Here is a 23,166-nt window from a genome sequence, read left to right on the forward strand (position 1 = left end):
ACAGCGTGGAGTAACGACGTTCCTTCACTCCGCGAGGACCACAACGACAATTCGTTGGTACGAATGACGCCGATGAAACTGTTACGATTTTACTGTTTCACGTCTGTAACGATGATAAACGGTGACATTGTGTGAAGTGCGTTGTTTTCCTGCATCCCCGAGCCTCCCGGAATCTCTTTTGCTGGGGAGTCCTAGGCGCAGCATCGTAACCGTAAGTTGCATTTTCTTTTTCTTCTTCTTTATTCTATCCTTCGTTAAGGATTATTTCCCACTCGCATATTCTCTCTCGTGCAATGCTGAAATCCACGAAGATTTTCTGCGAACTGAACTTTTTTGCCTCCACAGGACGTACGATTTTATTACAATGATTTATTTCAGTTCAAATTCCTCGGTTGCTCTTACGTGAGATTTAATACTTCAGCTTTTGAGTGTTTCGTTTGGTCCTCCCGCAGCGTGAACGTCAGATCTTTAAGGAATTAGTTTTTCTAGATTTGGGGTGCAAGAGTTGGTTCGTATTTATATCTTAGTTGCAATTTTACTGATAACGTTAAAAGTAGCGATGTGTGTGTATAGTGATACTATGAATTAGGGAAAATTGTAATAGTTATAGATTATTCGTTTTAAAGACTGAATGTGTATCAGTCGTTTGTCATTTTCGTCAGTACTTTTTCGTCTTAATCTCGTCCACGTTTTGAACGTTGTTTCTCTGTTTTCTTTAACATCGTGCTTCTTCCACCGCATTCTTGTACCATACGCGTAACTGCTGTTGCAATGGGATAATTTATTCCAGGGGGATTGCATGTTCACTGTTCGCGATTGTTTTCAAACTCGTTTAGTACGCATTGTATTTGTTCCGTTTACAGGCTGAAGTGATTAACGCCATTTTTCGAATTTCTTTTGTAAATTTTACTTCCAAAGCACTTGATTGAGATGCTTACGTTTTATGTTTAAAAGAAATATAAGTATTTTTTTTATACGGAGTACATCGAGTTTGCAAACGAGCGACTCATTTCAAATTTACTAGACGAAGTTTAAAAATTGTTAATGGTTGTATATATGTGCGATCGGTTTCATAAGGTAGGAATAGAAGCTTAATGGGGTTCAATAAATTCCAATTTAGAATTGTGATTATATGTATCTTTTTGTCCCGATGATTAGGATCAATGCATATATCGATAATAAATGTATAGACAAGTGTGGCGAGGGTTTCTCTTGGTGTAGGTTTAAAGTTATTAAAAATTATTTCATAAAATAAGAGTCTTACGTCTTTGTTTCTTCACGAAACGAATCTATATTTATCTCAATCAGTAGATATATTACGCAGTACATATGTACTCGCAACTTCCTTTTACGTGTAAGACATTACATGTCTGTTGAGTTTTCTTTTTTTTTACGACTTAATGGTAATTTTACGTACATAAGATAGAATCGTTTTGTTTTCTTTGGGTATTTGTATATTTCTAGCGTAAAAATGCTAGTATATTTCATTCAAAATAAGGGAATTTTTGTTGCTGTACCTTGAGATGACAATTTAGTGCTTTATACTTGCTTGTAACGAGTTGCGCGACTTTCCCTTCTTGGAAATTCTTTCTTTCTCTGTCGCTCCCTTCCTCCCTCTCTCTCTCTTTCTGGACACCTGTTCCAACCTTCTTGGTTCTTTTTTCATATTTCAGGACAGTATTGTGGTACTGCATGTATGTGTCAGGTGTCGTCATATATGTATAATCATAAATAATTCAAAACATATAATACTACGATTTAGGGTATGATGTATAAACGATAAATAGAATATGAAGAGACATCTATAGTTATTTTCAATGTTTAATCAGATATACATTGCAACTGAAATGATATATTGTATTTGAATTAACTAAATTGTTATCCACGAATGTTACTTAAACTAATTAATTATTATAATTATTAGTGAATTATTGATTAATAAGTAATATGATAGTTACTGATTCCTGTACGAGCTGATTTAATAAATTGTAATGTATAATTGTAATGTAACGTACGATTACATCGTATGTAATTGACTTAAATTTCGAATTCAGCGTGTAATTTACTATATGTACAGTGTATCTATGCATTTTCCGTCTTACGTAAAACTATACACGCTGATGCGCATAAAGATTTAGATTCGTAGGAGATTCGAATACGGAAGGTACGAAACCTGGAAATTCAGGTGTACATAATGTTACATATTTATATATTTCGTGTTTGTTCCTAATATTAGCAGAAAATTCGATGATTCTGTTATACATGATACGTAAATAAAGCTAGGGGAATATAGGGGAAACATTTTTATTCGATCTAAATACAGAAGTGCCCGATTGAATCGGTGATTGAAGAAATTTAGTTTGGATCTTACCTCGAGTGCAATATGAAAGTGTCTTATCTTTTATTACAGTCATAAACGACTCATAGCTATCGCCCCTTGCAATGTTACGAATGTTTAGAGTGTATTAAGGGAAAACGAATCTTAATTTAATTTTTAAATTCTGAATTCAACTTGTGATTGTCTGTAGGGATATATGGAGACAAGTGGTCTGAAATAAAAACTGGGAAATTATGTATATCATAAATATATCGGAAAATCGTATTTTAATTTTTCTCTAATCTAATATGAGAAAAAAAATGAAAGAATATGATAAAAACTAAAATGTAATAAAGCAAAATAAAAAAGATTAGTTTGTGTCACGTACATATTACTGTATTATTAAATTAAATAGACATGTATTACTGAAATAATAAAGAATTTACGGGGAAAATTGTTCCTTTGCTTAATCAGGATAATAGAAATCCATTAATTAAATAATTGTATTCTAAAGATAACTTTATCAAAAAAAAAATGATATAATATTATTAAAAGTATATATAGTGTTTGTTTGTCACGAATTTAATTATTGTACGATTAATTTCACGAGATTAAGAAAGAAAGTTTTTGATATAAATCTACATACCGTAATTATTTACCACCACTTGTTGCTGTTCTAGTAATCCTTGTATGTACATACTCTTGTCGACACTTATTTCGTACTAACATTTCTCGCTAATTAAATACATTCCCCTTTATAGCTATTTACACTTTTCAACTCTATATCAACACTTTAGCGTAACAGTGAAATAAGGAAGTTATACTACAAGTTATTTATTAATGTGTTTCGACATACGTAGGTCTATTCACAGGGCCGCATTAATACTTCTGAAAGCCCCAGGCGCAATACCATTATAAGGTCTCAAAAATACAAATTTATTTCAGTTAATCAAACTCATACTCATCGTTTTTCAAGTTTATTAAAAATGATAGTATACATTTCTGCAATAACTCATTTTAATAAAATAAAAATACCAACATTAGTACACATATTTATATCAAACAAGGTATAAAAATAAATTAAGTGAAATTTAAATTAAAAACCAAGTACTAACCAAATTGCCCAGTTAAGATAAATACACCTGTTGTATTAAGAGGCTGGTGCAATGAGATATATTTTAAGGAACTTTCCTACACTAGGCTGTTCTCTATATCGTTGTTTGTAAGGTTTTAAAATAAGGCCCCAGCTTACCCGATTAGCCTTATGGAAAATATGTCCTATATATTCGAATTCGACAGAATGCAAGGGAAATGAGAGGGGATCGAAAAGAAAAAATTGGGTTTGTGATGAACCGCGTTACCATAACGACACACGGTATACACTGTGCACAACGTCAATGCCCTCGTTGCAGTACACGTTCGAGGCTGACTTGAACGAAAACATTTCGCAGGGGGTAGCTCTGTCTGTTCGTTTAACAAACAGTGATCGCACTTTGCGCTAATATTGTACATACAGAGTACACGGAAAAACGTGACTGAACTTGCGCGGAACGGAAGGCATGCACAAATAATCTGGTCTAATTCAAAGAAATCGAGCTATTAAGGCTTTACACTCTTAGGAAACTTAGTTCTCGTTAGAACATGGATCGAAACAGTTATGGAACTTTTTAATAGATTTTATTTCAGACACGAACCATTAGACCTTTCTTTAAAAAAAGTTCTTCGTATCAAAAATTCTCACATTAAAAATTTTGATTCCTACTGTAGAAAGGTTTCTTGGTAGAGCAAGTATTTTCTGATATAAAGTACCATGTACTTTTCCTGTATTCCAGGAATATTTCTTTTTTTCTTCGTTTTTTCTTTCAGAAATGAACACTACCGTGAAATTCCTTATTGTTAGTAACACCGGTAGTGAAAGCAATCGAAAAATGTTAACTGATTGAGCTCTTCGTCAAAAGATAACATTATCAAGATTTCCTAATATTAGTTTATTAAAATGATCGAAGATTGTAAATGAGTCAGTTCTCCATAAATAGATAACTGTTAAGATTCTCTAGTATTTTGATATCTTATCGTATTGGGACAACTGGTCCCACAAACTGTGCTTCAGTTCTATTTGGAAGTACCTACATGTGTGGAAAATTATAGTTTTATATTATAACTTTGATCTTTTTGGTATAAAAACTGTATCGCTTAATAAAATATAATTTTTCCTCTGTACGCGAAAGAGCTACTGATGCCTCTACTTGTCTCGGCTAGTAAGTGTTATAGAAAAATTAACATTTGCAGCCGATGACTCGTTCAAGATCCTATTACAGACGTTTACAATCTATGTAGTTACGTTTTACAGCTACGAGCTGTTCAAAAGGAAATAGACGTTTCTGTTTTTGTTTCAAAAGTTAGAATTCAAAAATTCTTTTAAACAGAATTTTCGTAAAGAAAACATCGATTATCGATATTTAGAAAATGAATTTTTTTAGAGTGTCGCTTTTATGATGAAATTTCGATCCACGTTTTTGGCTTATTTTTACACAAGGAAGAGTTTATTTCCTGATTGTAGCATATTATTGGACACGTTGTATTTTAGTCCTTAAATATAGCAAAGCTCCCTCAGCTTTTTTCTTTCGCGTCCCTTGAAAACCACCAACCTCTATTTTTATCTATGTAACTTCGCAGCAGATTGTAACTTGACGTATATTTGAATATCTTCGAATATTTTATGTTTTTGGAGATGGTTCGATTCAGTTTGAATGTTTAAACCATGTTTTATTTGAATTTCTAGTGCTATTCAACTTACAATTAGTAAATATGTAACTAGAGTTTGAGAAATTAATTAACATGAACCTTACAAATAAGTTGTAGTACAAAAATACATTAGTAAATTATAAAAGTATCTTAATACTAATTATAAATATCGCTTATATTCTGAAGCTTAAACCATACTATATTTGGATAAGAAAGATTAAAAATTTTCATAATATACAAAGATAATTTCCTTTCACTGAATGATTTAAATGAATTCAAAATGACAAATGGGTTTAAATTAGAGCTATTCATACAATTAATGGCTTTTAAAAATCCAAAGCGTTTGTTATTATAATGTTGACTAGAAATTAATTAATATAGTTTCGATAAAGTAAATAGCGAACAGATTTTGTATAGTTCTAGATTTAATCTTAAATAAACAAATTTTTTCAATACTTTCCAGCTGAACTACCTGTAATAAATCTTTATGATGGAATTCCTACTGTAAATTGAACGAGGTACGGTAGGAAAGTTTGAAGCGCGACTAGTCGTACACAAATTTAAACTGCCCTTGAAGGCTCAGCAAGCCATAAAATGTATGCATGAAAATCCTACCAGGGACATGCTACCACAGAAAAGTATGGGCAAATGGATGTGGAACAGCAACTCAAGCCACAAATTAAAAAAGAAAAAAAATACAATACGCTTACTCGGAAATATATATTCACAACGATGCAAAATTTCTTAGCTTAACTACGCCGAAATAACAATATTTAATGAAACTTGCATATTGCATCTTCTAATTTTAGAGGTTTATGAAACTGTTATTACTAAGTATCCTTTTATTAAGCTTAAGATAGGTATAAATTTCATGGAATTCTGGAAAAAATTAATTTCTAGAATTTGTAGAAACAGTCATAACTGAAATTAATTTTACTAATTCATTTATTACATTATTCATGTTATACTAATGAAAATACAGAGGAGAAACATTGTATTTCTAACTATCCTAGAAAGTCTCAAAACAATTGCACTACATATGTGTTAATAATAATAAAAGTGGTCTAAGTAAAAAATCTGAAAAAGTTGAATTTATCATTTATTTTGCACTACACACATTAACCTTTAATATATCAACGTGGGGTCCCTCACAACCCCAGATTTCTTAACATACCAAGGGGGTCCCTCATGAACCCAGATTCCTTAAAAAACAATAGGGTCTCTTAGGACCTCCTTGATAAGGAACGTTAATTGCCATATCTTGATATATTAAGAGTTGATATTATGAAATAAATGATAAATTCAATTTTTTTAAATGTTTGACATAGACCACAATAATTTCATAGTAGCTAGAAGACACTTTTCTCAAAATTCATTATTGACACTGACGAGTTCCTTCTTGCATTCAGCACTACAATTTTGTAATGCATCACTTATCCTATTCTTAGATTTCTCTGCGGTTTGTTTCATGAAGTTGACCACAGTTAGACTCTATGCACGGTGACGTACAAGCTAGACTGTACCGTCTAATAAAATTTAATTTTTTTTTCGATACCTGAGGGAGATAAGACCCGTTAGTCGAAATATGTGTTAATGACGAAAACGCGTTATCGCTTTGTGAGCCAACAGAGAGCTAAAGAGCTAGAACAGGCGGACGCTCGCAACGGGACCGCGATGTAACTCGGTCTAATAGCTTCCTGATTATTTCGTGAGCCGCTCAGCTGATTTCCTCTCCCTCCTGGTGCCATCGTATGGTCCCTCGTTGTCATTGAGACGACAAATTATTTCTCACGGAAAAATGCAGTAACACTTGGCACTGTTCGCCCCTTCAAGACGGTACGCTGTCTACTCGTTAAAGGGTCGTCTATGCTTTGTAGCGCCTTCGTCGTTCTCTTTCAATCTTGCCTTTGATAAAACAAATACCTACGTATCGTTGACACGTGAATCGACTTCAGAAGCGCGTCTCACGCTCTATTGCAGGCCTACTCAACTGATTGTTCCTTGGAGTAGCTTTCCATAAGCAAAAGTTGAAAATACTGTGGAGAATGTAAATAATACTATAATAGAGACAGTCTATATGAGGTACAGGACCCAGTTTCCATGCTCGTCTGAGTTTCTGAATACATGCTAAATTAATTTTTTTTTAATTTGAAAAGAAATACGTAAAACCTATGTAGTTTTTCTGTACATATCTAAAAGAAATCTTGAATTTATTTTCAGTATAAAAGTCTTTTTAATTCGAAAATTATTATTCTTGTATTTTTTTATTATTGTGTAGTACTGAGTCTTTCAAATGAAAGTATTTCGCATTTCAAGAAATTCCCTAAAGTGGCTCGCCCGATTTTTCATTTATAGTTATTCTGGGACACTCCAGGTCAAAAAATAAAGCGGGTATCTCGTATCTCTACACCCTCTGAATACTGAAGTGTATTCTGGGATTTTCTGGATAAATTTTCCTACGATAATTGAATTATTTAAAATACTTTTATAGTCTGTCTCTATTATTACCAAAATCTAAAAAAGATGATCGAGAAAAATTGCTAGTATCTATCGTCTGTATTATTTCGATATATCCAGATTAAACATCGTAGAAGTTATCCTTACTAGAATTGTATTTTATTCTTAACTCGAGTTTGCTTGCTCCGTCCATGGATTTCGAAGAAAAACAAGGTTTTGTGGAAGAATTTTCTCACTGTGTTGCAATTTACTATGGTATTAGTCATACAGGGTATACTGTTAAGGAAATCAAGCCTCCACACCAGCGAACATAATTCATAATTAACGCCATTAATTATGTAAAATCCCTCTATAGACGATTCTCGTGGGAATGGCAGAGGATACTGAGAAAGAGAATGCATAGGGAAAAAGGGCGCGTGGAGTAACTTGAAATCAGTGACCCAGATTTTACAGATTTTCAATTTACTTTGGGCTGTGCATCTGTTTTCAGACCTGACTATGGTACATATGTTATATGTACATATGAAAACCGCAGGGGAAGGGCCATACATATGTAAAGGATTTAATAAGTCCATTTTTGTCGGTGTTTTGCCTTTTTATTGTGCTAGCTGGTAGCTAAAAGGAACTGTTTTTACATGTTAACGTTGAAAACATGAAAATTTTGACAAGTTGCAAAATATAACCATTTTCATAGTGAGTGCACAGGGAAATATCTTGACAAGTCCACACGAAACAGAAGAATAATTTGATAATTTGATGAGAAATTTAAAGTCATTAAATAGCTTTTAATAATTTTATTAAATCTTTTGTATTTTGTAGCGACCTATTTCAAGCTTTAAAATTTAGGAAATGTGACTCAAGTTCTTTCCCTGTGGTCTTCATATGAATAGAAGCTAACAGATTTAAACTGGACCACCCACTACTTCTTTCTCAATTAATTTCTTATCGTTTGTAGAATGAAACAAATAAATGACACTAATAAATTTACAGGCATACTTGTTCAAAATAATTACAAAATAAGTATGAAAATTTTAAATAGTAAAAACTAATATGTTTCTTTATTATACTTACTGATAAATTCAAAACCACAAGTTTAAATATAATAAATATTCATATGTCAATTTATACAAAAATTGGTATAGAAAGTACTCATTTCATAAAATACTGATTAACTGGTTTGCCATTCTGTCGAATTAATAACTCATTACATTACTTTTAACGATAATATAACATGACGTTTAATGATAAAATGATACTAAACTAACGATTGTAAAAAGTAAAGGGGATAGAAAGATAGAAGCAATTTGTTGCTGTAATTAACACGAAGGAAAAGCAAATACTGAAGCTACGAAGATCAAACGGAAGGAACGATGCTGATGCGACCTATTGACACGGTCTCAAGTCTGTTGACCTAATTTTACACGTGTCATTGTCCTCTGGACGAGAATTTACCTTACCAATTGGTTGCTTCTAAGAAGGCTTGCAGGTCTTTTTCACCGGTCGCGTTTCCTGCTATTTCTGAGAATGACCATTACGCGTACGATTGCGTTCGTCTACCTTTCTTTGCTGTTCATTAGACCCACCTACATAATTTCGCAGTCCCGATGCGCGACGATAGTGCGTTTCGCTTCTAAAATGTTTCGTGGTGCATATTGCACCGCCCAATTCGCGAGAAATCAATGCGAATGCAATTTTTACGGTTCGATACTTTTACTCGGTTTATTGATGCGAAACGAGGTTTTGTTAGAACCTAGAGTTCTCATTCTGAAATTTTGAAACGAAAGGATGGATTAGGAGACTTTGAGACTGCAGTTTGTTTTAATTAATGGCATGTTGTGAATGAGGTCAGTAGTGTGATAATGACAGAAAAGTAGTAGAAATAATGAGGTCGTTACGAGGAAAGAAAATTGAAAATAGTACTAAAAATATTAATGAAATACCTACCTATAAGAAGATACCAACTACTTTAAAAACTTCCTCCTAGAAATGTAATATTTTATTTTCAAAATAATATTCATCTAATATATGTAAAACATTCTGTTTACTGTGTATTCCTGTAGCCAGATTGTAAAACCTGATGTCATTTTCTTTAAAAATCGAGGTATTACGTATACTCTTCCATATACATCTACATGAGATCTATCAGTTTGCAAAATATAATAACCTATATCACATCAAATAATTTAAGAAAAAACAAAATGGTAATTCATGAAATGTGGGTTTACCTAACTTTAAAATCGCTGTACTGAAAAATTAGAAAACATGATATCAGGTTCTGCCATCTTATTATAGACATCTTATTGAAAGTAATACATACAGGGATGATCAGTTTAACTGGAAACCTGCAATGAGTGTTGACAGCACTTACAATGCTGACAGCATTTACAATAAATGTTGCCAGCGCTCAGAGGGTTTCCCATAAATCTGATCACCCTGTGTTTTACCCAGCTCTATACTACCACTTATTCAAATAACGATCACTCCCACTTCGTTTGCGCATCGAGAGTGTATCTTGAACTTGTTGCTCGTGCAACCGCACGTGGTGGCGTTAATTCTGGACAATCGAACGCACGGAAGAATAATTGGACAGAAAAGCGGGCAGCGTGTAAGGCCGAGAAGGAATCGCCGTCGCGGGACGCTGAATTTCTCGCGCGAGTGCATTCTAAGCTTGCACAGTGTGTGCATTATGCAACTAGAGGGGGGAGCATACGATACATTTGCGGACACGGTTATTGCGTCATCGTCGAAAGTTGTCGAACTCGTTGAACCGCTAAAATTAAGCAGATTTTAAACGCCGAGCAATAATCGGCGTTAATGTAACTGGTAGGTCCAGGTTACAGTGACATTTAGATCAGGATCGAAGATAAAAGTTTCTCGTATCGAGAAACGCCGAAAAGCGAGGCTCGACGACTCGTCGGGCAGCGAGGCGGAAACAGCGATTGGAAATTCTCGTTTGAGGCTCCGTTTTCGAGGGACTCTAATTTAAATATTCACGGGATACGCGCGCGCACGTGACTGTGCATCGACCGAAGCCTGCGTTTTCACGCACGCGACTCACTGGCGCGGAACAGACGTTTAAAAAGACGCCTCTTGGGTGACGATCAGTACGTTTTAAGTGAAAACTGTTGGAAACGGTCGATTCGTATTGAGGTGAAGATTGTGTACGATTAGAATATTTATTTAAGGGGCTTTGTACCTTGTTGACCTAGAACAGAGGACCTTTTTAAGAAAGAAAGAAACAAGAACTGCTTAGCCGATCGTTTCTCATTTAAAATAAACACACTCGTTTATCGTTCTTGCTATTAAATTATGGCTATATAGTTTAGTTTTTTACCATTAAAATTTACTATTAAGAAGTAACTGAAAGTGTCTGAAAAAGTGGGGGAAGTTGTAGCTTCTTTTCATATGTAGTAAAATGTAAAAAGCATAAATAGTATTATATGAACTACAAATACATGAACAGGAGTATGAACAAGAGTAAAGTGATTCTAATGTATTCTGAATTAAGTGATAAGTGATAGTAAATACTGTATTCGTACAGTCTCGTGATTTACTATCAGTACCGAGTTTATGGAGTGTTATAAATACGTTTCCGCATCTATTAGTAAGTTAGTTATTGAATGGAAGATTAATTTTCCAGATAAAAAATCGTTTAACTTTCTCTACCATAAATTATTTTCTTATACTATACTAAGAAGATGATATTTAGAACATATAATTTAGATTTAAATGAGTTGCAACGAATGTAAATCTAAACTAAAAGAGATTCAATTGGAAAACGATTTAAAAATGTTTATGCATTCGATATTTTCTATATATATACATACAGGTACATTAATTTGTTATTCAGATACATGGATACCTGAAGAGCCACTATAAAAACGTGCAACTGGTAGAATCTTATGAGATCAGCTCATGATGTGGACTACTAATCGTCGTACAACTTCAAAGTATACAAGGTGTCCCAGAACTGGTGATGCAAGCAGAATGATAGTGATTCTACATGAAAAAATAATTCAAAAATGTAGAACAAGCTTTCTTGATATTGTGCTTAGTTTACGAAAAAATTGAGCTTGAATTATGATCGAATACAACTTACGAAAATACAGTTTTCCTTGTTTGAAGTGTACATGGGAACACTCGCAGTCTGACCATTGACTGTCTACGCTAAAACTGTACTTCAGTGTATTCATATTTGGTTAAAATTCAAAGCCAGTTTTTTTGAAAACGAAGAATGACATCACAAAATATCCTAAATTTTCAACTTATTTTGTCATGCAGTCACCTTTTTACCGCTTGTGCCACCAGTTCTGGGACACCTTGTATACATATGTATGACATGTATACTACGTAATGTGTTGAAAACGTAATATGTAAACCATACAGGTATCCATGTCGTTAGGATGCCGTGAACGGATTATGAGATGCTAGCGGAAGAAGAAACCGGATTGACAATTGTTGCATCGTGCAAAAGATAATCCAAGGACGCGTCAAGTCTCCACTGTTCAAGACTCGTTCAGGTGAAGTTACCTTGTGAGCGAACGCAATATTTCGCAGTTGCACTGTACCTGTCGTTCTTATGCTAATTGCATTGTGAAACTATTCTGAAAAACCGTATCTGAGAGCCAGATTAACTTAAGTTCATTTTTTTCCAAAATTAACTTTTATACAGTATCTTACTGCTTTCTCTTCGTTTTATTATAATAACAGGAATCTAAGCTACGTGGCAAGTAAAAGAAATTTAATAGTATAAACTATTTCAAATGCTATGCTAAGAAATAAGTAATCACAGTTTTTCTGCTCTCATAAAAAAGGATTTGCAACAGGTTGACTCTCGAGTACAGAATTGGTGTTCTTGTGGAAAATGGCGAAAGTGATAAAATTGAAAAATTATGTTTTTTTTGTTAATAAACTGTTGTATGTGACACATAGAACATCTTTTTTTAACAAGAAACAGAATTTTTCAATTTTGATACTTACGCTACTTTTCACAATAACGCTTCAATTATTGATAACATTATTGCAATCAGTCGAGCTTTAGTATAAATAAACCGATTAAGAAATTTTACCGCTTGTCCATTTTTAGTTAGATGTAAATTCTGCTGTCCCTATCTTCGCCGAAGCTATGCAAACTAATTAACTTCGGTCGGTGAGACTCCTGCAGGCTCTCTAATAGACAGCAGAATAGAATAGTAGTCTGTTCACTAATTACGCGTTCAAGTAAGGTAGGCGTGCACAATTTCGTCATGCAAATCTTCAGAATGTTATATAATTTTTGTAAGCATCCATTTAATCAATTTCCCAAATGTTTTATACATATAGTTTAGTATCTTGTCTAACACTTAAAATAAATTAATATCTAAAAAAGTGGTCTTTAAATAGTCTGGAACAAAAATAGCCTAAAGTTACAACTGGCGAAATTATTATACGGTGGTATACGCAACTTCGTAGCAAAAATATGAATAATTTGCATTTATATTATAATTAATATTATTAAATCTAGTAAAAAAAAAGTGGAAACTAAATATGAAAAAAATTGATACATGGAAAAGAAATTTTTAATGTTTGTTATTCAGCGCATTTAGGACAAAAATGACGAATTGCAAATAAAGCAGAAGTATTCGTTTAGACTAAATACTTAATTAATCGCATGGAAAATGAGACAAAAAATTAACTGCGGTATCAAATGTATAAATTGAAGTTTAATGATATTTAATCTAAAATTCAATTAATTTTAATAAATAAAGGCATCAATCGTTTTATCTGTTTTAACAGTTCTCCTTACGATTATAACTATATAGAATACTTACGCGTTATAAGCTCATTGTTATCTATACTATCTCACCTCTGACAAGATAAACGTAAGTCATTAACCCATAAATTGACTTTAGGAACGAACCTACGCTTAGGTATGGCTGATAACGAAATCGTGAGATCAGAGTGAGTAAAAATCGTGTTATTAACTTTAATATTTTTGTACTCTGTAAATACGTAAGAAATTCATTAAAAAGGTAGAATAACGCCTCAGAACAAATCTTTTTCACTGAAAAAGAAGATATTTTCATGTTCTGATAACAGATTTGCACAATGAACGAACGATGCATTAACTTTATTGATGCTGATTGCATCTCGGGTGCAACCGTGAAAGACGCTTGTATTCTTGATTAACAAGAATTCGTCCTAATTCGCCCAATTTTCGTTGCTTTTTGTTTCCCGCCTACGATCATTCTGACGACAAATACGTCTTAATTAAGTAACTGGAGCATCGCAGAGACCTTCCTTCCAGACGACAAGCAACTACGCCTCTGACAAATAAACGCAAGAATTTATTTTAATCCCGTTCGTGAGCAACTTCGTAATGTTTTCTTTTACGTGACTAAATCATATAATTACTGCTATTATGAGCTCACAATACATCGTTTTTTGGTTGGCATTTTTGGACTCAGGGGAACCTCAAGCTTCGAGAAATTAAAAAAAAGAGAGGGTCAAAATTTGATAGATAATGCTTTCCCCTCTGTCATAATGTAACAGTAATAAATTGAAGAGCTTATAATAAAAATAACTTTTGCCGCTTTTGGTCTTTTTCCAGGAGAGCAAACAAAATACTGTAACACTTTTAATTCTTGTTTAATTGATTAATGCTCTTTTGAATCTGCTGTTTTTGCTATAAGCACTTCAATTTCATAGTTTGAAAAAATAATTTACACAATACTAAAATTAATTTGAATTTTTATATAAGTTGATTTAAGATAATCATTCAATTTAGATTTCAACTCTAATTCGTTAAAATTTTGTTAAGATGTTGAGTTCGTCTTATATTTGTCGTATAATTTATTTCAAACTGTTGATTAAAAACGAGTACAATATTGAGGACTAAAAATTTTCATTGCGAAGATTTTTTAAGACAGATAAATTTTTCTCTGCTTTCGACCAGTTCATCCCTGAATAGACTGAAAGGGGAGATTGCGATAAATAAGGCTTGCAGATTGAATGACCGATAGACTGCGAACTGTATTGAGATGAATCATATCGTACTACAGTGTATTACTTAACTATACTTAAAGAAGATTTGTTTTGTTTAGTTGCAGATACTATCCGACCGAACGAAGCCAAAATGGGTTGTGCCTCACAGTGTGCCAAGTATTTTCTCTGTTTCTTCAATTTTATTTTCTTTGTAAGTATAACATCGTGTCTGTCCGTGGTTCCTATGAAGATATTATCTCCTTGTTTCTGTTTTTAACCTGTTAATCAGAGAAGTCGTGTTAAGTCATCGTGTGTAAGCTGCTTATCAAGTTAAAATGAATTCATTGAATTAAAAAATTTCATTCTTATATTTAAGCAAAATAAAGACCTATTTATTGTTTATTTATTGACTATAATGAATAGAATAAGCTTACTTGTTTCTGATAATTTTTTATATTTCAAATTAATATGTATTAACTAATGTATGTTAAAGCCAGTCGGAGAAATAATATTAATATTGTTAACGTTAAGCCTAGGACGCACATGGAAATACAATTTCGCAACGCAGTATTGCATATTGTTCATCTACTGTTCCAAGTATTCTAAGAACGCTCTATGAGCTCATTACAAAAACTGTGTGCTAATTATTGTTAACTAATACGGCCGAAGAAAAATAAAACAAGTACCGATGACAAAGAAGATTGCAATATTAAATCTGTGGTTGTAAGGCAAAATGATCTAAGTCACATGTTTTTGTTTTCGAGATATTAGCACTTAGTTTTTAACTTAAATGCTGTGTTATAGACTTGTGTTTTCTTGGCAACTTATTTTTAAATGAGAACATTCTTTTAATATCCTTTCTTCTTTCTGAAAATATAAATTCTATATTTTGATCTCAATTAAGACTTTAATTCGAATGAATATGACATATGTCGTTTTGTCTTACAGCCATAACAATTACGAAACAAAAATGTGTACAGAAATTTTATTAATGAATTAGATACTTGTCCCGCAAAAAGACTTTCTTAAGAATTTTTTAAAATTTTAGCAGTGTCTTAATTTACATATGTGGTATCTGTATTTGGTTACCACTTTTAACAATCTTAATTATGAAATGTCACTTAATGTTAATGAGAGTCAAATATTATCTAAAAATTTTCAATTCAATGAGTTTATTAACACTTTGACTACCATGTCACTCATTTTTGTGTGGCAATCTTTATTTTATCGTGAATAACACTAACTAAATACTTAAGGAAGCACTGTGTTATAGAATGAATAGAAAAATATATATATATTATTTTTAATTAGAATTATTGCACATATGATAGAATTTAACTTTTTAATTTTAAACTGATTTAATTTTTATATTAATACCTCTTCGAGGCACTATTCAAACTCTCTTAAGACTGCTTTACATTACTTAGAAATATTATCTGAGTCTGTATTAGACACAGAGAACAGATCATACAAGATGTTCGAGAAGAGAATGTTGATATCGTGCCAATAGATGCAACCAATATATACATTTCAAATTTTCGACGTAGAAAGTACATGCAAATGTTCCGGAGATTGCCATCTAGCTCATTGTAGAACGCAAGATTGCTCGAAAGTAATAAACCTTATTTTATTATATTTTCAAACGATAGTAACACAAGAATCGGGGTCAAATTCGTGAACATTATTGGCAGATACATCACGCACCAACTTCTCTTTTAAAAACAAGTTTATTATATTCAGTAGCTCCTTTAAATCGTCCCAGATAAAAAAAGTCTAACAAATTAATAAAAAAATATTCTAAAATAACAATCATCGAATTTGGTAAAATTTTGCTACCTAATAAATAGTTCTCATATAAATAGGCAGTCCTCGAAGTTGGGGAAAAAATACTCAAAACACAAAATATAAAAAAATCTAACTATAATAATAAGTTGTAATACACATACATCTAAAAGCTAAAAATAATAATTCTCAAAAGATTGATTTCGATCTAAATTGCAGCAGCCAAAAATTACTAAATTTTCATATCATTTCTAATGTATAGGCAAATATAATTATTTTATAAAAAAAGACGTATTCGATTATCTTAGTTAACTTGAGTAATCGAAATTTTGATTATATTATTTTTTATAAAAATACACATTTTTTGCGTCAATATTTTAAAGAAATTTGTCGATTTCCAGGTTGCTGGCGGAGCAGCATTGGCCGTTGGAATTTGGCTGTTCGTGGACAGCAATTCTTTTGCTGATCTCATAGCCAAGCTTGACCAGTCGGATATTCTGGTAAAATTTTGAGGATTTTTTCTCCAAAACCAATTTGCATTTTAGTTACTGACAAAAATAAACTGTGACCATTGAAAGCAACAATTCTATTCCAAACGAGTTTTATTTTCATTTATATTATGAAACGTAACAGAGTGTCCCGTAGTTTCATTCAAAAAAATATTTTACTATTTAATCTCCAAAGAGCATGTTCATTCTTTGCTATTGTTAGAAGAGAGGAGTCTCGATCGTTTTCTTCTTTTTGAGAGCGAGAAGACACGAAAAGACAATCAACGACCCTCTGCATGGATACCCTCTATTGGTAGCGAAAGAAATTTTTCCAACGAGTTCACGGTCCGTTGATTGCGACACGAAAGCGTTGCCAATTAGTTTAACCGCTCAGAAAGACTATCCGGTACTTTCTACTCGCAAGCTCTTATCATTCATGTTTTCGATTTCATTTTCGTTCCTTTATAGTCTTAGTTGTAATAAAAATGTATGTAATATTAATATGTAGCAGCTGTTTGTTTTATTTAAATTGTGAACTCTATAAGGAGAACAAGTAAACATCAAGTACTTATTAATAAACTGCGATTTTTTATGCATTTTGCACTTTCTATGCAAAATTATAGAATGTATAAGTATAATATTAAAAAATATGCAAAATATGAAAATTAAAGTATAAGTTATAATATCTAACAAATCAAGTAAATTTTTATTTTGGTTCCCACTTCTTTAACACATTGACTGCCACTATGAATTCAATGAATCTTGCCAAAAATCTGAAATCATTTGAAGTATTTTATTTGATAGATTTTCACATGATAGATTCTTGGCTCAACATGATTCTTTGCATTGTATATATTACAGGAAGACTTATAGAAGACGCCAAACAGAACATTGTCAAGATACGTTGATTACAAGATAATTCGTAGTGGGCTTCCTAGGCCAGACAGCCGACTACGAGTTAACTCGTGATTGGCAATCAACATGTTAACTGTGTTTATAAAAATTTGAAATTGCATAAAAATCTGTAGTCTACTAATTGAAATAATTGAAGAGTACATGCCAAGTAGTAGAAGACTCATTTTGTTAATTATGTTACAGAACAAAACAGATGCAAACGTTATCAGGATAATATCGTACATCTTAATACTGACAGGAGCATTGACCTTTCTTGTCAGTTTCCTGGGTTACTGTGGAGCAATGTTCGAATCTCGATGTCTCCTCTGCGTTGTAAGTATTCCTACATTTTTTTCTCACATTGAAAAATGAAACGTAAACGTTTGGTAACTGGAATTTTTGTTGTAGTATGGAGTCCTTATCCTCTTAGTACTGATTTTGGAATGTGTGGCAGTAGGATTAGCTTTTGGACTCAAAGGAGATGTGAGTGATTATTTTCTTCTGTACCTCTATGGTGTTTCAATAGACTATAAATTCGTATTATTTTATAAGTGTTATATTTATTATTCACTTGAAAAACTATGTATCATGATTTCTCTTTAGGCAGAGAAAGGCACACAAGATTTCCTTAAATCCACAATCAAGTATTACGCCAGTAATTCTGACAAGGCCGAAGCGATTACAGTTGCTTGGGATGGCATAATGACCCAGGTTATTAAAAACTTTATGGATTAATTAGTCAAGTGCGCATGGAAAGTGATTAAATTCATAATACCTGAAGTAAATGAAATTAAATATCGTTACGTAATATATCTTAAATGCAGCATCACATTTTATACTTGTAGCTCCATTGCTGCGGGGTAGAAAATTACCTTGACTTTCGAGAAGTTGCAAATTGGACGTCTCCAGATCACGTTGTTCCAGAAGCGTGTTGCATAAAGGAGAATAATTCTTTGAAGGATCCTACTTGTCCTATCAGCCCTACTTCCAGTAATTCTTATTATAAGAAGGTCAGAAACTATGTAAAATGCTATATAAAACAGAATTCTACAACTAGACTGTTGATCTTCATGCGTTTATGGTAAATTTCAATGTATAAACTATATGAAAAAATTTAGAAATTATCGATAGATAAACACATTTTATAATATTTTAAAAGTGAAGCAAGTCTTTAATTAGATTCCATTTCAATAACTATGTGTATACAAATACGAATTTGCATAAACATCTGCAGTCTATTATAACGAGTAAGAAAAAGTTTAAGAAGTGATTGTACATGACAAAATAAGACAGCAATAATCGGCTATCTTTTATTTTATAATGTAAACTCACCTTTTAAACTTTGTTCTGCTTTTTACTGAATATTCTTTATATGCTACATTTAAATCATTCACAGTTGAATAATGATAAAAACTAGTAAAATTGTATTCAATCAATTTAAATATGTTTCACAGGGTTGTTACGAAGCAATAATGAGGACAATTGAAGAAAACAAGGCAATAGTAATCGGTGTTGCTGCAGGATTAGCGTTTATTGAAATCCTAGTGATTATTTTAGCGCTGCATTTGGCTTGCTGCTATTGGCGACCACAACACGGTAGGCTTGTACTTTTTACTAATGCCTCCTAATCATATGAAAAACATATTTCATTGAAAAATTCGGAACAAATACGATTGAATCACTGATCAGAAGACGACGAAGAATAATCGAAGAGAACTTTCTTCCCTAGCGACATAGTACGTCCCTAGAAAAGTTAGAAAAGTTCCTTCGAAGTATTTGATAAAAACATTCTTTTAGCTTGCATCGACGTGTCGTCGAGACAGGCCTGGTGAACTGTAACAACGACGAAGATGTTGGTGTTTACTTTTTCAAGTAAGCCTTAGCAGAAGGTGTTGCGCGTTCCATTTTTCAAATTTTATGTTGATCCGAAGTAGGCTTTGCATGGCCATTTCGTTTTAACAGTATTTTAATAGTAACATCAAAATCTTTGAAGAATGACAATATTGATGTTCCGATTAGACACGATTGGTAATTGCATATTTATTAATAATACAGAATAATTTATTTTGAGAGAATTATGTTAATATCGTTTATGAAAGGTCTCAAATGGACGTCGTAATAAATATTAAAAATAGAATTCAGATAATTTTTTTTTAATTACTGAACGATTTAAGCTTTCTAAACTTTTTATAGCACTAATGATAATACACTTATTATATTTGAAGTATTAATTTTTTACGTAATTGAACATATAGAATATAGGGAAAAATTAAATAAGGAGGGAACGTTAGAGATTTATGATTTTTATAGTTTATTATTTGCGGTTCTAATCGTAACGAATCGGAACTGTTCATGCAGTCATATTAGTTCATACCGCGCACACGAAACATTTTCGTTTACAGTTTTAACTTGTTGGTGCTGCTGTTGACCAGATACACTTACAGCGAGCTCTTCGCAACTTCTTGGCAACTATCTTCACAGAAGCGAATCATTGGCTTACGCTTGCTCGAAACTAGCTCAGGATATACGTTCAACACCTACCATCCGTACTCTAATTTACTATTTTTAAAAAAATTAACAAAATTGACAATTTTTTCAAATAACTATTTAAAGTATACAGACAAATGAAATATGATTGAAATAATATAGAGGCTATTTTATAAAACAAGAATAGCAATTGTTTGAGATCATTCAAACAGAAATTTTTGTTAATAATTTACAGTTCGCAATTTCAAACTATGTTTCTGTACAAAAAATAGTCTTATTTTTGGAAACAAGTGAATTAGTACAAAAGCAAATGAATAAAGTTTAAGATTAAGATTGAATAGAGAGAAAGAGAGGGAGAGAGAAGAAGAGAGAGTTACACATGTCCGTGTTGAACTACTGTGTATATATTTAAAATAATTAACACAAATTAATATTATATTGCATTATTTTATTAAGATGTATTTACTATATTACACTAGAGTATAGGTGATCTATATTAAAGTTTCCCCTCTTTGTAAAAGAATTAAGCTGTACATGAAAATTTGTAGTGTTTTATAATATATATATATTATATATATTGTTTTTTAATGTACAAGAATCTTGATAAAGATTTTGTATTCTTTTTAAAAAGGAGAATTTCTTTGTAAATCCTGTTAATCATTCGATGAACTACTCGCTTATGTACAAATTATAAACTAAAACATATTTCATTATTTTAAATTACATTTTATCAAACATTGCATTATAAAAATTATTTTGTGAGGATACTTTCATCAAATCTTTGTATTGTAAATAACTTCTTAGTAAAACTATAAAAATGGAATTCAATGATCTGTAACAACACATTATTTGAGTTATCTTATTGCAAAATGTATTTGAAGCATTATCGTTTCACTCACATAATACTATAATTACTTGGCAATTAAAAATTTGAAAATTCTTTGCGCAAATATTTTATTCTTATAGTATGAAATAGTTTTTCAATTGAAAAAGAAGTTCAAAATGTACGATTTCAATTCAGATTTTTCATGATTACATTTTCGTTAAATGAACTCGAAATGTCTGACAGTAAAACCTTTATTATTAAAACAGTAAAAATTACTACATCAACACGTAATTTAATTATATCTGTTTATTTAATTATATGTACATATATTTTCCTTATAAAATATATATGGAAAATGATTGATTTTAAAATTTTAATGCTTTATAAATAGTTCGAAGAGAATATCTTAAACACTTTTGAAATTTGATAGTTAATTTATCGTATTGTTAAAGGTTACTGAATTCGTACTCGTTAAATGGTACTGACATCTTTGTAAAATAAGCGATTTGTTTTTTAATCAACACATTACTTATATCTTAACAATATTTAAGAACTATATTTTTCTGAATTCCATGGATAATTTCAGAATACTAAGTCTAGTCATTATTCTATGCTTGAACTAGTATCACAGTCACCGTTCATTATAAAAAAAATCCTTTTCTTGTCATAGGTACAATTCTTGATAACTTACTCTACATTTACAGATGAAATGATAATTATCCAGAAGTTAAACATATGAAATCATTGTGAAAATAATAGAAAATTATTAACTGCTTTATACTTAATTAAATAAACATTACAGTACTTCCTTTAATAAGCAATACTCGTAGATTTGAATTTATCCATTAAAAAGGAAGTACTATATAAATATTGATAAATTTTACAAAACCTAGTCAGTGATACAATGTAAAATTTGTACTTTGGAAAAATGTACAGTACAAGTCTTCTTTTGCTATCGATTCCGATGTTAGATTATGATGCATGCCTAATGTATGCAGAAATACAAGATAATTAAAGGATAAATGGATCGTATTAAAAGTAAATTTAATAATAAATTATACTTAAAAACGTAACCTTAAGTTCGCTATCCTTATATTATCTTGTATACCACATTATTTCTCTGTTGCGTCTAAACTTGTGTACGCAAACTTCTAGCTAAGATATCTTTACAACTGCAACTTTTCGTAAGGCTTTTCACCAAATAAGCTTTTTCATCAAAACAGCTCTCCTAAAATTCCCCAAAATGGTCCGTCGGAGTCAAAAAACGCACTTATAAAACGGACATTATGACACGACTCAGTTGATCCAGGCCGACTGATTCGGTAAACAAACGGGGCTAGGAGAGTAAAGCATGTCCTATTGAGGTGGTCCACCCATTATCCCCATTGGTGGCATACCTTGGATTCCATATGGAGCTTGTGGAGGACCTTGATTACCAGCCATAGGAGAATGTAACTGCATGGCAGGACTTTGAATCTGCTGCGTTGGTGTTACCTGTCCGCCAGCTGCCGATGGAACCACCTGTATAGAAATAAATTTGATAATCAGACATAATTATTACTATTACTAGACTGCGGATTTTTATGCCATTTCATATTTTCTAAACACAGTTAAAGAAATGGAACCTGAGCAAAAACATACTTCGTCTTTTAAATACTATAATTTGTACTCTATTTTTCATATTTTCTGTTTTTTAATGTCATATGTATTCTGTAACTTTTTATAAGTTTCAAACTTTCATAAATGCATAAAAATCGGCAGTCTAATTATTACATTTATACGGACATTCCATTTGATATTATTTAATTTTTTATAAATCGTTAATATTTTCTATTAGAATTATTTAAAATTTATATATGTATATTGTTATATTTGTTCTCTTTTTTATTTTGTATTATTATTATGTTATATTTTATCATGTTTTGTAAAAGTATTTATGCAACGTTGTAATAATGCATATACAATTTTACATTGTATATATAGACGTTACGAAATAGTATGTAAATATTTTTAGAATAATACTCATTACTATTTGTATTTGCATTTATAACCAAGTATTCTAATATTTTTTTAAATGTATTAAATTCTCTTTTCTACGTAATAAAATGATTGTTTTCATTTGTATTTTCATAACTTTAACTAGTTTTTAATGCAAGCAAAACTAATATTGAAAAATCTTTCAGTTTTAACATTCCTGTTTGAAAATA

At 31.6% G+C, this 23,166-nt stretch overlaps 2 protein-coding genes and 1 long non-coding RNA gene across 9 annotated transcripts in view; 1 reads left to right on the top strand and 2 right to left on the bottom strand.

Annotated features, from left to right (window-relative positions):
- Window positions 1–22,321, top strand: Tsp66e (Tetraspanin 66E). 6 transcript variants are annotated; one of them, XM_076377742.1, is made up of 10 exons: window positions 1–211; window positions 14,602–14,693; window positions 16,666–16,764; window positions 17,851–17,979; window positions 18,055–18,129; window positions 18,250–18,357; window positions 18,492–18,656; window positions 19,101–19,242; window positions 19,444–19,518; window positions 22,183–22,318. In XM_076377742.1, the coding sequence occupies exons 2-9, from the start codon at window positions 14,634–14,636 to the stop codon at window positions 19,476–19,478; spliced, it is 813 nt and encodes a 270-aa protein (XP_076233857.1). In that variant the 5' UTR covers window positions 1–211; window positions 14,602–14,633; the 3' UTR covers window positions 19,479–19,518; window positions 22,183–22,318. The 6 variants fall into 6 exon arrangements, with proteins under 6 accessions (XP_076233857.1, XP_076233856.1, XP_076233855.1 ...); XM_076377741.1 differs by lacking the exon at window positions 22,183–22,318 and adding an exon at window positions 20,049–20,754; XM_076377740.1 differs by lacking the exon at window positions 19,444–19,518 and having other exon boundaries at window positions 22,183–22,321.
- Window positions 14,511–15,911, bottom strand: LOC143178847 (uncharacterized). The gene is made up of 2 exons (XR_013001857.1): window positions 15,860–15,911; window positions 14,511–14,760 (listed from the first exon to the last, which is right to left on the bottom strand). It is a non-coding gene; the product is annotated as an uncharacterized LOC143178847 (long non-coding RNA).
- Window positions 22,316–23,166, bottom strand: part of Med14 (mediator complex subunit 14) — an 8,058-nt gene continuing 7,207 nt past the window's right edge. For both annotated transcript variants that reach the window (XM_076377739.1, XM_076377738.1), the window contains one exon: window positions 22,316–22,480. In XM_076377739.1, the coding sequence (XP_076233854.1) occupies window positions 22,316–22,480 (165 nt within the window). The remainder of the gene's footprint in view (window positions 22,481–23,166) is intronic.

Source organism: Calliopsis andreniformis, chromosome 5 (assembly GCF_051401765.1).
Source record: "Calliopsis andreniformis isolate RMS-2024a chromosome 5, iyCalAndr_principal, whole genome shotgun sequence".
Classification (NCBI taxonomy): domain Eukaryota; kingdom Metazoa; phylum Arthropoda; class Insecta; order Hymenoptera; family Andrenidae; genus Calliopsis; species Calliopsis andreniformis.

Bases quoted from the DNA above. Each gene is read 5' to 3' on its own strand.
- Tsp66e (XM_076377740.1), top strand. From the start codon at position 14,634: ATGGGTTGTGCCTCACAGTGTGCCAAGTATTTTCTCTGTTTCTTCAAT. The intron at 17,980-18,054 runs GTAAGTATTCCT...TTTTTGTTGTAG, and splicing joins CTCGATGTCTCCTCTGCGTT to TATGGAGTCCTTATCCTCTT. The intron at 18,657-19,100 runs GTCAGAAACTAT...TATGTTTCACAG, and splicing joins GTAATTCTTATTATAAGAAG to GGTTGTTACGAAGCAATAAT.